Source organism: Astyanax mexicanus, chromosome 12 (assembly GCF_023375975.1).
Source record: "Astyanax mexicanus isolate ESR-SI-001 chromosome 12, AstMex3_surface, whole genome shotgun sequence".
NCBI lineage: Eukaryota > Metazoa > Chordata > Actinopteri > Characiformes > Acestrorhamphidae > Astyanax > Astyanax mexicanus.
The window spans coordinates 43,051,322-43,066,730 of NC_064419.1; the positions used below are offsets into that span (position 1 = coordinate 43,051,322).

At 34.9% G+C, this 15,409-nt stretch overlaps 1 protein-coding gene across 1 annotated transcript; it reads right to left on the bottom strand.

Moving 5' to 3' along the window:
* Nucleotides 1-102: 102 nt before the first annotated feature.
* Nucleotides 103-14,086, bottom strand: LOC125806041 (biotin-dependent 3-methylcrotonyl-coenzyme A carboxylase beta1 subunit-like). Its single transcript, XM_049485514.1, has 13 exons — nt 13,967-14,086; nt 12,139-12,471; nt 11,449-11,645; nt 8,924-9,102; nt 8,246-8,326; nt 7,453-7,631; nt 6,022-6,214; nt 4,731-4,822; nt 4,073-4,229; nt 2,905-3,027; nt 2,616-2,740; nt 2,320-2,401; nt 103-1,361 (listed from the first exon to the last, which is right to left on the bottom strand). The coding sequence occupies exons 1-13, from the start codon at nt 13,984-13,986 to the stop codon at nt 1,275-1,277; spliced, it is 1,848 nt and encodes a 615-aa protein (XP_049341471.1). The 5' UTR covers nt 13,987-14,086; the 3' UTR covers nt 103-1,274.
* Between the last annotated feature and the right edge of the window lie 1,323 nt (nt 14,087-15,409).

Consider the following 15,409-nt stretch of genomic DNA (forward strand, 5'->3'; position numbering starts at 1 on the left):
TTTATACATTAACATTCACTGATATTATCTTAATTTAGTCTTTTAGAGGACATGCATTGTCAACTTAAATATTATATAATAAAAAGTGACCAGGATGGCATCTTTAGCTTTTCGATTTTATCTTTATTGGAGCTAGGTTTTCGCCCTGTACCTTGACAGAACGCCTCTGTTTTCTAGATGTTCTTAGAACATTTCATGTAAAGTTTTAAAATGTTCTGATAACGTCGCAACAACATTACTTCTCTCAATGTTTGAATTTTTATTTTACGTTCCAGCAGAGTTGCCAGGTTCGAAATTGGACTTGTTTGCAAATCCAGTCACGGGTGAAAATTCAAGGGTGGCGGGATGCGTTTTTGGGCTACTTAAAAAAAAACAAACAAAAAAAAACATTTTTTAACTAATTATGTTACTATTAAATGTTCTTGACTGGGATATAAACTGTTATAAAATAACTATTAAAACAAAACACTAATGTTACAAAATTATTAATCAAAGATAAATATCAATACTGATAATATATCCCTTATAAAAAAATACTAAGTCGTACACTCAGTTTTTTTGTCATTTGCTTCAAACGTCTGACAGACATATATTTTGGGCTGTTTAAGCTTCTAAAGGGCGGGTTTTAGACTGACTTTGGGCTGGATATTTTTGTTGGACCTGGCAACCCTGCGTTACAGGAACATTATTTTAATAACGTCACAGGCCATAATTCCTGGAACCTTTTTAAACATTGCTAAATGTTCTTATAATGTTTTCTGTTAGCTGGAGTTGTTAGTTTTTCTTCATGCTTCTCTTAAAAACCCTTTCTTCCAATGTGTACTGGAGAAATTCAGTAATCAGGAAATACAGAAACTATAAACAACTACTGATCTTGAAGGGGCACTTTAGGGGGGATTTAGCACCAAAGATAAATAATATAAAATAAGAAGATAAATAAAATAGAATATGTACTTAGCTTAATTTAGCACCTCTGGGCTGTATTGTTCATATTGAAACCTTGGTATAATGCCCAGTTCCTTAACACCCAATCTAATGCTAGCGGGTCTGCAAATACATGGTAGCTTCGTTTTTCCTATCAGGACCATTCTAATCACATTAACAGAAACACATAAGGCACATCTTTATATACAAATATTAACTTGATTCATTGCAAAAATTACAAGAGTGCATTATTGCCATTTAGTTGCACTCAATGTTAAATTAACACTACAGTACTCATTAATAAAACTAAATAAAAAAAAATCGGTGAGACGATTTGTTCAGAGGTAGCATTATATTCGGAGAAGTGGAGTGGGCTGCTTCTTCCTTTGCAGTTGATATTCTTGTTGGTGAATGATGCTGAGGCATTTCCCCAATATCTAACCAAACATAAAACAAGTAAATTAGTCAATAAAGGCGTTTTAAAACTGATTTTATATTCCTTCCTATAGTCTGGTTGGATTTTACAGGGTTTTTTTTCCAGTTACATTTGGTTTAATCTTAGATTACAGGATGAATCTGGGTGAGTTGGACTTAAATGATATGAACTTCACATGAATTAGAACTTAGCATCTTCTGTAGGTTGGACAATCTTAAACTGTTTTTACCAATTTTCCAGAAGATTTAGATCAGGGGTGTCCAAACTAGGGTTTCCTTTTTTGGAGCGGCCCGCGAGGTATTTTAGAAATAGAATGAAAGTTGTCCCGTTGTGAAGCAGGTTTTTATAATGTGAGATTCAGAGTTTAAACGCTAGGTGTTGCGATCACATAAACCCAATGTAAAATGCTCCTCATATGCCAACATTAATGTTCCGGAGCTTTTTGGAGCATATGGCAACTCCAAAGAAATGGAAAATAGACAGCGAATGCAGAAAATTTCAGGCACGTTGGGAAAATGACTATTTTTTTTATTGAGTTTAGAGGGAAATGTTTAATATGTCAGGAATCAGTTGATGTAATGAAGCAGTATAATATTAAGAGGCATTATGAAAAATTAGCAATTTGAAAAATCTTAGTTTTCACAACATTGCCAGATAGATAAAGATAGATAAACAAGTCACTCAAGTAAAATGATGTGTAAATGATAGTACCGGTAATCAAGAAAATGAATGTATTATTATAAAAAGAGTATATATTTCATTATTTGTTTTATTACAAAATCTGTGGCCCGTGACTGAACATTTATTTCTTCTTCTGGCCCCCAACAAGAAAAGTTTGGACACTCCTGATTTAGATCATCAATCACAGAAATACATGAAAAAATATGGTGTATTTGACCTCTGTCTAACTAATTACCATTATTAGTATCATATTGGTATCAAAAATAATTTATAGATACCTTTCTTGTATCTTGTGGGAGAATCACTCCATCATCCCATAGTCTGCCTGATGAAAAGAAAGCTGAACTCTCTTCTTCAAGTCTGAATAAAAACATATAGAACACATTATTATTTTAAACATGGGGATGGAGTCCCATACATCACCACAAATATATAAATTTAATTTTATATAATTATCATTACTGGGTAAATGTACACCACTGATCTAATCATAATCATAATCATAACATTTCCTGAGTCTGTGCAGCGATCATCTGACCCAGGACAGAAATTCAGAGCAGTATATGCTTCTTACAGCTCATTTATCTGCTGGGCATCATGTTCCTCCTGCACCACAGCACCAGCGTGCCCTGGGGCCACAATCGACACTCTAGCATTGGGCCACAGAAACAGGAAGTTGGGGTCAAAAGCCCTTCCACACTAAAAAAAAAAAAAAACACAAAGGAAGGAAAGCAGTAAAATTAAATAACTGCTGTTACAGTGCTTAAGCATTCTAAAACAGTGTTTTCTTGCTGTGGCTAAACAAAATTAATTAGCAATCCAACAAAATCTTGAAACACTGTAAAACACATTGCATTACCAACCATAGCAAAGCTGTCTCCACCATGACAGCCCCCGATGACCACAGTGATCTTAGGAACAGAAGCACAGGCAACAGCAGACATCATGGATCCTTGAGCTTTGAGTCTGTTAGAGTTAGACTCTGCCTGGGATACACAGAATCAGGTCAAGTGCTGAGTTCTTACAATATTATACTGATCCTTTCCAAAAGGATCGCTCTAAACCGCTGTCATATTCTGCAAGATCATGAATAAGAAAAAAGGCAAGGGGATTAGAAAGGCCATGAGCTTTTGGAAACCCTGAAATTCAAATCATTTAAGTAATATTGCTAATTTAAAATAAAATGTACATTTAATTCATATAAAACAAATTTTAATTGAGCAAAGTCTCACGCTTTGCTGGTGTTTTTCTGCAAATAGTTCAAATTGTGTGTGCAAACATTAAAAATAAATAAATAAATAAACAAATAAAAAATAGTTTTTTTTTTTTTATAACATTAAAGCCCTCAAATGTTTTTACCACTGTAGTTCAATCAGTACCTTAAACATAAAGCACCCACAAATTCCCCAAGTAAGGTGTGGAAACAAATAGTCACTTAAAAATGATGAGTATCTTTAATATTACCAAATTGAAAACCTCTGGAATATAATCAAGAGGAAGATGGATGATCACAAGCCATCAAACCAAACTGAACTGCTTGAATTTTTGCACCAGGAGTAAGTAGCATAAAGTTATCCAAAAGCAGTGTGTAAGACTGGTGGAGGAGAACATGATGCCAAGATATATGAAAACTGTGATTAAAAAACAGAGTTATTCCACCAAATATTGATTTCTAAACTTTAAGAATCTAAATTGTTTTCTTTGACGTATAAAAGCTCTGCATCTGTTTATTTGGAATTTGAAAGAAATGTCAGTAGTTTATAGAATAAAACAACAATGTTCATTTTACGCAAACATATACTATAAATAGTAAAATCAGAGAAACTGATTCAGAAACTGAAGTGCTCTCTTATTTTTTCCAGAGCTGAATATCTGTTTGTACAAAAGTTTTATAATTTTGTGAAGCAAACACAACCAGGGTGGCTTAAACTTTAACTCATCACTGTATAAATCCAGAAACTGATGAAGTGGAGGAAATGAGATTTCACAAAATTAGCTTACTACCTCCATCTGGTGGCATCCGTACTGTACCTTGTTTTTTGAGAAAGTGTGGGCAGGCTCTGGAGCTGTGTTCTGCAGAAAGATTAGGGGAATGTCTCTCTGGTCACACAGCTGAACAAAATGGCTACCTTTGAGAGACGCTTCGTATGTCAGCTCCCCATTGTTTGCCACAATACCAACCAGATGTCTGGTAAAACAAAAATAAACAAAAAAACACATCAACCTAGGACTTTTAAGCCTATTTCTCCTAAACTTGGCAATGTTGGTGGGTTTTTTACAATGAACTGCTGCTTCTATTCGATTAAAGTCAGGGCTTGTTCTCAGTCTTTACCCATTCTTTGGATGAACAACTTGTATGCTTAGGGTCGTTATCTACCACCACCACCATGTTTTACAGATGTGATGAGATATTTATGCTGGAATGCTGAGTTTTTTCAATCTTCAAACATAAAGCCTTTCATTTAAAACAAAAAGACCTATTTTGGTCTCATTTGCCCCAAAAACACTTTTCAAATAGTCATGCTTCCTAAACACAAGAACTGTTTCCTATATATCCTAAATATCTAATCTTGTTACATTACATAACAAAAATAAACAAAAAAAAAAACTTTTCAGTAAGAATTCCCAATAGCACTTTTGTTTGCTGTACACTGTTTATATTATCAAGCTGATAATAATGTATTCATACCCTTCAATTCTGGCGAACCCAGTAAGGAGAGGGGTACCATAGCGGGCCTTGAACACCTGGAAACGACTGCCATCAACCAGTCGGCTCACGATCTAAAAATTAGCGAACAGAGACACACAGGGAGAGAAAGTCAAAGATATCAAGATGATCATGCTAATTTAGCCTTAGCAGATAAACACCTTTTTTTTATTTTATGGCACTAGTGATGGTAAATTATTAAAAAGTGTCCCACACTACAATATATGAAAAACAGAGGCGTGCAGACATAGACATCAGGTGCTAAAGCACCAACAACTCTGCCCTTTATCAACCAAAGTGCCCTTCTGAAACTTCGTTTTTTTTTATATATATATATTATAATTATTATTAAGATTTTATTGAGGTCGGCTTGAAATGATCTTTTGAAAACCTGAGCGATTAAAAACGGTTGAAAACAGAATACCCTGAAATCAGCTCGCACACACCCGACCTCTCTCTTCCTCTGTCACGTGACCCCGCGCGGTCGCACGCAAGACACACTAGATGCGCTTTAGCAGCAGTTCAGTTCAGCGAGTCTTCAGCACAGCATGCACGGCAACAGAATGGCTTCTTCTCCCCCGTGTCCCACCAGCCAGGTAACATACACATCAAGTAAAACCCTACGGTTTGCCCTCTAAGCCCAACGTGAAATCCTTTTGTTGTGCAGTAAAATGTCTCATACAGCACCAAACTACTATGTATTTTATCAGTTGGTGGTGTGACATTTTTCCATTGAAAACTCCCGTTTAGAGAATGTTACAAATAAAAGTCAAATTTCATTCAACATGTGTGTGTAATTTTTTTTATAATGAAGTGTTCCACGTGTGCTAAAAAGTGTCCTTTTTCCCCCCTGAGCACTTGCCCCCCAAAATGTCTGTGCACGCTACTGATGAAAAATACAAGACTGAGACTAAATAGAAATGTATCTTTTTTTTATTTTATTTCTAATTTTTATCCCATTTCACCCCCCAATTTGCAAGGCCAATTACCCAACCCACTCATTAGGACTCCCTCATCACTAGTGATGCCCCAACACAAGCTCACAAACACCCTTGTGCTGAGCGACATCACTCTTTGGATTGATGTGGGGAAAGAGCGCCATCTACCCATGACCCTGTGCTCTCTTTTAGAGCTCCGGTAAGAAAACGGATCTTAATCATCAGCTAAAATCATTTGCCAACTAATTCTGAGTAAAAAACTATTCTGAAAAAAAAGATCAATAAAAGCAACTAATAATGTTAAATGATTAAATCAAACAAACTGCTCTGCTGACCAGTCTGACATCCAGGCTGTAACTGTAGTTCAGTGGAGCAAGGCCCATAAGGTCCTCATTATGGTACAGTGGCTCCTCGACCTCAGTGGTGCTCTCCTCTGGAAGGCGGAAGTTAAGAGTGGAGATGATGTTTCTGACGCACTCAAATGCCTCCTTCTCCTCAGCAGCAAAATGATCCACAACGCCACTCACTCTGATTTAAAAATATATTTACATTTAGTTTAGTACATTAACATCACGATTTACAATTGCTGTTTTAAAAAATAACATCTAAACTGAATTAACATAAGAGTAGCTCCAACCATATACACATTATATAACCAATGAAATCTGTTATTGTGATGTAACTCCATCTTGTTTTAAGATTTACTGTCTAGATCAGGGGTGTCCAAACTTTTTTTGTTGGGGGCCAGAAGGAGAAATATATTTGAAGTCACGGGCCACAGACTCTGTAATAAAACAAATAAAGAAATATACCACTTTAAATAATACTTTTTTTCCTTTTTTTCATTTACACACCATTTTACTTGACTAACTATCTTTATTTTTGACAGTGTTGTGTAAACTAAGATTTTTCAAATTGATGTTTCATTTCATGTCTCTTAATATTAAACTCCTTAATTACAGCAACTTTTAGACTCTTTGCCCCGTTTTTCTGTGCTAGAAATGCGCACTCTCTCCGCTTTTAGACTCTTTTGCCCCATTTTTTTTGCGCTAAAAATGCGCACTCTCTCCGCTTTTAGACTCTTTTGCCCGTTTTTTTTGCGCTAGAAATGTGCACTCTCTCCACTTTTAGACTCTTTTGCCCCGTTCTTCTGCGCTAGAAATGCGCACCCTCTCCGACTCTTTGGCTCGTTTCTGACACCTAGAGTTCAAACTTTGAATCTCACATTATAAAAACCTGCTTAACAGCGGGCCAACTTTCATTCTATTTCTAAAATACCTCGCGGGCCGCTCCAAAAAAGGAAACGGGCCGCAAATGGCCCGCGGGCCGTAGTTTGGACACCTCTGATCTAGAACCACTACTTCACTGATCTTATAAGACACTTATATGATTAAGTCTATACCTACACACTGTATACCTGTATCTGTTTCTCTGTATACTGTATTATTATCCTCCTTTCACCCTGTTCTTCAATACTCAGAACCTCACAGGAGACAAAACCACCACAGAGCAGCTACTATTATTATTATTTGGATGGTGGATTATTATCATTCTCAGCACTGCAGTGATTAGCACTGATTAGCATGGTGAAGGTGGTGTATGAGGTGTTAGTGTGTGTTGTGCTGGTGGTACAATAAGTGGATTAGATACAGCAGCAGTGCTGCTGGAGTTTTTAAACACTGTGTTTAATCACTCACTGTACACACAATAATGTAGGATTTCATTTCTGATACAGTCACAGCCAATGTTTTAAAAAAATTACTCACTTTGAGTGTAAAGTGGCCCCTCCAAGCTCTTCAGGAGTTACCTCCTCACCTGTAGCAGCTTTAACCAGGGGTGGACCACCTAAAAAGATGGTTCCTATCCTGTCAACTATGACAGCTTCCTCTGCCATGCTAGGTGTATATGCTCCGCCAGCTGTGCATGATCCACACACCATTGACACCTGCAGATGAGACACAAAAATAACAGAATTTGTGGCTTTTCACTTGGTTTTCCATGGTGTTTTGTAAAAAAAACAATCATTAAAATAACTTTAACCCAAAAGAGTGACAAATTGTGACGAATGCAGAATATTTCCTACAGTATTCTTTCTCTGTCATATTAACTAATAAATTCTCTAAATAACATTTATTACACATCCTAAGAGCATCAGAGGTCAGATAGTGAATGTGTGTTTGTTCATCTGATGTTATTTACAGAATGTAGAAGTGCTGGATTAGTGCTGGGGAATAAAATTAATAAATTCAAATGTTTTAATTAAAGGTTTACATTCCATATTAATAATTCTGACACCATTCTAGAACAAAATGTTAAAATACAGCTTGTGTTACATTAGGACATTTTTACATTTTTAGCCTTAAAATATTTACAGTCATGTGACCATAGTAAAAAAAAACATTTTTAATAGGGTCTGGGCTCTTATGAGATAAACAATACGTGAGACACAGCTATCAATACAGTTCACCAGCACACAAATACTATATCAAAAAATAATATGAATAATATGAATCAAAATATTATGAATTATATTCATAATATGAATATGAAATATTTCACCTGTGGAATCTTCATTGCTGACATTATAGCTTCATTGTAAAAAGTGCGGCCACCGTGGTTCTTATCAGGGAAGATGTCTGCCTGTGGACAGAGTCATTTTTACTAAATTGTAATTGTTAGTGTGTGCTTGTAAGTGTGTTTGCAGTAGCAATAATCGTCCACTCTAGGGCTGCACAAAATTGTGAAAAATGATAAAGAAAAAGCATTATTAGAGAATACAGAAACAAATGTAACAGAAAGAAGAACATCATAACATGTTATGATATTAAGAACTCTGGAAATGCACTTCATGTATACAACAATATCAATAAAATATATTGCTCATAGATAATATACCTATACAGGAAGATATGTAATGGAAAATGATAACAGTGAACATTTATTTGTGTATCAAACAGTGGACTATTTCCTCACTTCCACACACACACACTATAGATATTTGTTCTGTGAAATATTTGTCTATAGTGTAAGTTATTATGTGTATTGTTATAGGGTATACTGTGTATATTGTTTAAACTGTAAAGATGAGTGAAAGTGTGTTGTAATAGCTCTTTTGTTTATGTTAAGGCTCATCATGCTACTTCCTGTACTAGATGTTTATATAAGCAATATATCAGGTGTATCAGGACGTACAAATTTAAATGCTTCAATTTTGAGGATATTTACAATGCAACTTACCTGAAGAGGTAAAAATGCACCACCACTATCCACCAAGTACACACAGGGCAGACGATTCTGCATGGCCACTTCTTGTGCCCGGAGCTGTTTCTTTACTGATATAGGGTACCCTGTGCCTCCTTTCACTGTGGCATCATTAGCAACAAACACACACCAGATCCCATTTATTTTACCAATACCTGTGTAGACAAACACAAAAAAACTAAATTTGTCAATAAAAACAATATATTGCGAAAAGTATTCACTCACACACTCAAAGCGTCACTGAACTTAGATTCCAATCACTTCCATGTCCACAGGTGTATAATAAAAGCAACAGCTTATCACGCTGCAGACCATTTCTACAAACATTATTGAAAGGATGGGTCTCTCTCAGAATCTCCAGTGTAGTACCGTCATAGAATGCAGCACCTGTGCAGCAACAAGTCAAGTCGTGAAATTTCCTCCTCACTACTAAGTATTTCAGTCAGTCATTTACTACAGACCTCCAAGCTTTACATGGTCTTTAGAATAGTTTAAGAACAGTGTGACGAGATTAAGTATGAGCTCCACGGTACAGTTAAAAAGCTCTGCGCGACAGTAGGTAAGCTCTGCGGTACAGTTAAAAAAACTCCGTGCGACAGTATGTGAGCTCCGCGGTACAGTTAAAAAGCTCTGCGCTACAGTAGGTAAGCTCTGCGGTACAGTTAAAAAACTCCGCGCGACAGTATGTGAGCTCCGCGGTACAGTTAAAAAGCTCTGCGCTACAGTAGGTAAGCTCTGCGGTACAGTTAAAAAACTCCGCGCGACAGTATGTGAGCTCCGCGGTACAGTTAAAAAGCTCTGTGCGACAGTAAGTAAGCTCCGCGGTACAGTTAAAAAAACTCAGCGTGACAGTATGTGAGCTCCGCGGTACAGTTAAAAAGCTCTGTGCGACAGTAAGTAAGCTCCGCGGTACAGTTAAAAAAACTCAGCGTGACAGTATGTGAGCTCCGCGGTACAGTTAAAAAAACTCAGCGTGACAGTATGTGAGCTCAGCGGTACAGTTAAAAAACTCCGTGCGACAGTGCTCTTACTGTCCCAAAGATTCACAGCCCTAGTAAATACTGTAAGTAAATCCTACATGTGACTGTTTCATAGGTAGTTGTACTAATCCCTTAGCTCTGTACAGTATTTAAAAACTGTTCTGTCGCTGTTTCACTTCAAGCATTGTCTTAATATGACTGGTTATGGTTCTGCATAGTTAAATTACAAGAGATTTAGGAGAAAAAACAAACCCTAGTCTTAATATGACTGGTTGTGGTTTGCACTTATTGTTTGCACTATATAAGACCTAGAAAATTTGTATTTTTATTTTTTATTCTTATTTCTATTTCTTATAAAATCAATGTGTGAGAGAAACCAGTCTGTTAAGTGTGCGTTATATGAATTTGTCAAATAAAACTCTAGTTTTCAAGCCCCTACACAGTTGAATATAGAGAGCTTTGTGGAATGGATTTCCATGACCAAGCAGATCAATCCAAAGCTTACATCCCCAAATAAAAAGGCAGAATACGTCTGGCAATATACTGTAATTCTGAGAGGGAAGAGGACATGGGTACAATTGTTGCAACATGAGCCCATTGAAGATGTTCAAGTTCTGCCACCTGCCTCAGGTTTTTTTTGCTTAGCCTTTACTACAGACTATATTAAAGTTTACATGGACTGTAACTATTAATTTTCTCATTACTGACATTGATATTGTTTCTATTATTATTATTATTATTATTATAGCCACTCTTTTTACATCTGGTACACCATGGCAACCACCTAGCAACACTTTAGCAACACATCCCTTTCCAATGCAACCTCTTGGCAACATCTTAGCAACCACACCGCAACATCTTAGCAAATCAACAGCTATAACAAAACACCACTTAGCAATCACCTAGCAACACCTTAGCATGCAATTGCTATAACACAGCAACACTTTGGCAACCACTCAGCAACATCATACCAATGACCAGGGATACCTAGCAACATCTTAGTGACATCGGACATCTAAGCTACCACTAACACATTAGCAATACTATAGCAACCACATGAGATAGCATTGCAACCTCCTAGCAACATCTTAGCAACCACCTAGGATACCACAGCAACTAGCTAGCAACCACCGGTGATAATCACAGTAGCTGTGCAATCATCCTGAATTTCCTTAAAGAAAATGCACTTTTCTAGTTATTATCATGGCAACAATTTTTTTTTTACAATCTTTATTCCTACCACCACTATTTCTATTATATCAGTGCACCTGAACAGTATAGACCTATTTGGCAGTATGATGGACTTTCTAATAAATAGTTTGTAAGAATAAAAATATAAAATTGACTATAGGAGGCTCCCCTGAAGGTTTCTTCCTCCAGTTCTGAGGGAGTTTTATGTTTTATGTTTATTGTTTTTAATTATTTTGTCTCCTCCTACCAGATTTCTGTTCAGCTGCTATTCAACATCATCTGTAAAAAGAGCAATAAAAGTAAATCTAAATTTATGTGATTTTGAAGTACCTGTGATTACGCCAGCTGACAGAATGTCTCCATAGGCTAAACCCATTCCAGCAAAAGGAGAAAGCTCTAGATAATCTTCATCATCCAGTAGCATGCGGATTCTGTCACGGGCCAGAATCTTCTTGTTCCTCTGTGTGTGTCGTGTTATGGCATTTTGGCCACCTCCCTTTAACACTTTATCTCTTTGTTCCTGGTACCTGGGGAAATAAATAACGTTTAACTTGACAGGAATTTATAATAAGTACATTTAAACAACACAGATAAAAAAAGACTGTCTGGCATTAACATAATTACCAGTGATTATGTAATGTCTATATGTAACATAGCCTATGCAATAATGTAAACATGTGCAATTAAGAATTCTGCCAAATGAAATGATGAATAAATAAAAGAGAAAGTATTGAAGAGCAGTTTAATGTGAAATTATGTCACAAACAATAATATGCTTTTTTGAATGCATTTTAAAATGTACGTAACATAAATGGCACAGTTACACCCAAATGATTACAGAGGTCACTATTTTACCATTATTGCATTTGCACATAAACACTAAGAAGACCACTATACTATAAAGAACTATCAAAGTGGTGTGTTCCCCTTTAAATATATTATTTTTGCATTAAACCACTCTTTGCATGTATTGCAACCTTCGAATTATACAAAAATTATAGTGTTATAAGCAAAACGTACCTTTGTTGGCATATCTGGCTGTTTCGTAAATTTGTTTCGAACACATGCCTGTGTATTGGATGAAAAACACCATCTATTACTGGAAAGGCACTTGGCACATTTTTTCTGGATGTCCAGGAGCTCGTGTAGCGGTGTAAGACAGACTGGAGAGCCCAGCTCGGCTGCTGAGTGTTCAGTGTCCAGTGCAGCAGTGGACTGGTCTTGGTGGAATACATGCACCAACATAAAAAGGAGTTAAAGGCAGCCGGTGTGTGCATCTTTCCTATGGCCCATAACAGCTGCTGGTGTCGTGGTGTGTTTGAAATGCTTCTTCCTCCATTTAGACAGAAAACGCTGTTAAAAAATGCATTGTTATTTCAGGGAAATGTTCTTCTGAGACATGCTGTAAACTGTAAATTATGCAGCACATGACTACTATTAAATGTTAAATATGCAAATGTAAATAATAAAACCACTTTTTCATTTCGCCATCCAACCATTTTTTTTTATTATATGGTGATAAAACGTAAAATGCTAATTCAAATGGCACAAAGCTGAGGACATTATGTTGATTCAATGTTAGTTCAACATTAAAACAACAACAGACATTACTTTAATCATATTTCAACCACATTTCAACGTTGAAGGTCGGTTGTGTGCCAGCTGGGTATGTACAGTAGAACACAATTTTGTTATTAAAATACTTAACACTAGGGGTGGGTGATATGGCTCTAAAATAATATCACGATATTTCAGGGTATTTTTGCGACAACGATATACTTGGCGATATAGGAAAACTAAAAATAATTAATTCATTTCAGGAATATAGTATAATAGTATAACAGTATAATCATAATGTGGCAAAATAAATAATATAGCATAAAATAATATAATGCAGCAAATAATATTGCAGAATATTTAGTGCATGCATATAAACTGCAAACTAAAACAATTATACAATAAATACACCTAAAGCTTCACAGTAAATAATAGACTACTTTTAAGACAGAACATCTCTATTATCTTACTTTAGTCTTACTTTCTTTTTATTTTATTTTTTTCTCAATTAAACCATACTTATTTATAATCATTAATTTTAGTATTTTTATTTTATTTTATTTTTTTTCTATTTTATTTACTGCTATTTTACAATAATTAAATTTAGCTTTTATTTTCTCTGTCATGTCAATCCCTGTTTTTGTAAATGCTCGGCTACATTGAAAATGAGGGCTGCCCTCAATGTACATCTGAGTTAAAATAAAGGTTGATTGATTGATTGATTATCACTATATGGATTTTTAATATCATGATATTTCTGTGTCACGATATATTGTAGACAATATAATATTGCCCACCCCTACTTAACACAATTCACAAAACCACCCAACACCCAAACTGCACAACACCTCATATTACCAGATGTCTGTCTAACCGACTGTAACACACTGCTTAATGAAAAGTACTTTCATCTAGAGTAAGTTATATATATTTAATATAATAATAAAATAGTTCAAATTGAAGAAATGTATTCAGATTGTTCACATGCACAGAAATATTTGCAGAAACACACACACACATGCTGCTGTATCTTATTAATAGTGCATATAGCTTGACTGTTTCTGTCATTATGCAGAGTATGTGCAGAAGGCCAGTATCTGAAGATTTTATATATTTTAAGTATTTGTGAAACTTTAATCACTGCAAAAATCACAGCATTTTCTTGCTGTATGTCAGTGTACCAAAGGTCACCTGCTCGTCTCGGTGTGTAACTGACAATAATAACTAAGTAAATACGTTAAACATCGGGCAAACCGAAGAGTTATTTTATCTGTATAACTCATATTCTTACCTGGATAAACAGCGGTACATGACCAACTGCCGAACCTCTCAGATAAACGAGCTTTAGCTGAATAACTGACTATCCTAACTGACTGTATTCTTTAATACTGCGTGGTGTTCCCTCCAAAGTCGTCCGGAAGGAAACAACACCCAACACAGAACGAGCCACATCTGCCCCCTTAATCCGCCTGATTTTTTAGTCACAGAGTATCTTAAATTAAGGTTATTATTTGGGACAGACACTTTATTTTTTATATTTCTTTGTTTGGAAATTTTACAGCTGCATTGTGGAAACCCATACCCTCCTATCTAAATAAAAATACATTATAAAATCTCATTATCTCATATATTTTTAGATATTATCTCATTATTTTGAGATATTATCTTATCATCTTGAGATACTATCTCCTTATTTTGACATATTAAGTCATTATCGTGAGATTTTGTTTTCATTATTTTGAGTTCTCTAATTGTTTTATGATACTTAGTCACTATATTTAAATTTAATTGTTATTATTTAATTGTTGACATATTAAGTCATAATTTTGAGATCTTATCTAATTATTTTGAGATGTTTTCTCAATAGTTTGGCATATTAAGTCATTATTTTAAGATGTTTTCTCATTATTTTTGACATATTAAGTAGTTATTTTGAGATCTCGTTACATAATTGAAATATTATGTCATTACTTTGAGATGTTTACTCATTATTTTCAGATATTAACTCATTATTTTGACATATTGAGTCATTATTTTGAGATGTTTTCTCATTATTTTGACATATTAAGTAGTTATTTTGAGATCTAGTTACATAATTATTACATATTATTTCATTATTTTGACATATTAAGTCATTATTTTGAGATATTCTCTCATTATTTTGACATATTAATTCATTATTTTGAGATGTTTTATCTTTATTTTGAATTGTTATCTATTTGCTTTGTGATACTAAGTCAATATTTTAAAATGTTACCTTATTGTTTTAAGATGTTCTCATTGTTCTGATATGCTGTCATTGTTTTGAGATACAAAATAATTATATTGATATCTCATCTCATTATGTTGACATATAAAGTCATTACTTTTAGCTGTTTTCTCATTATTTTGAGATATCTCATTATTTTGAGATCTTATCTCCTTATTTTGACATATTAAGTCATTATCTTGAGATTTTTTTTTGAGTTCTCTAATTGTTTTGCGATACTTAGTCACTACATTGAAATCGAATTGTTATCTAATTGTTTTGAGATGCTCTCATTGTTCCGAGGTGCTATCTTATTGTTTTAAGATGCTGTCCCATTGCGTTGATATACTAAGTCTTTATTTTAAAATGTTATCTCATTGTTTTAAGATGTTCTTGTTGTTTTGAGATGCTGTCCCATTGTTTTAAGATATACGGTCATTGTTTTGAGATGTTATCTCATTATTGTGATGTACTAAGCCATTATTT

Excerpts from the sequence above, each read along its gene's own strand:
- LOC125806041 (XM_049485514.1), bottom strand. The coding sequence starts at position 13,986 with ATGTACCGCTGTTTATCCAG. Across the intron at positions 7,632-8,245 it reads CAGCAATGAAGATTCCACAG|GTGTCAATGGTGTGTGGATC; the intron begins GTGAAATATTTC and ends TCTCATCTGCAG. Across the intron at positions 2,402-2,615 it reads GCCCAGCAGATAAATGAGCT|ACTTGAAGAAGAGAGTTCAG; the intron begins GTAAGAAGCATA and ends GTTTTTATTCAG.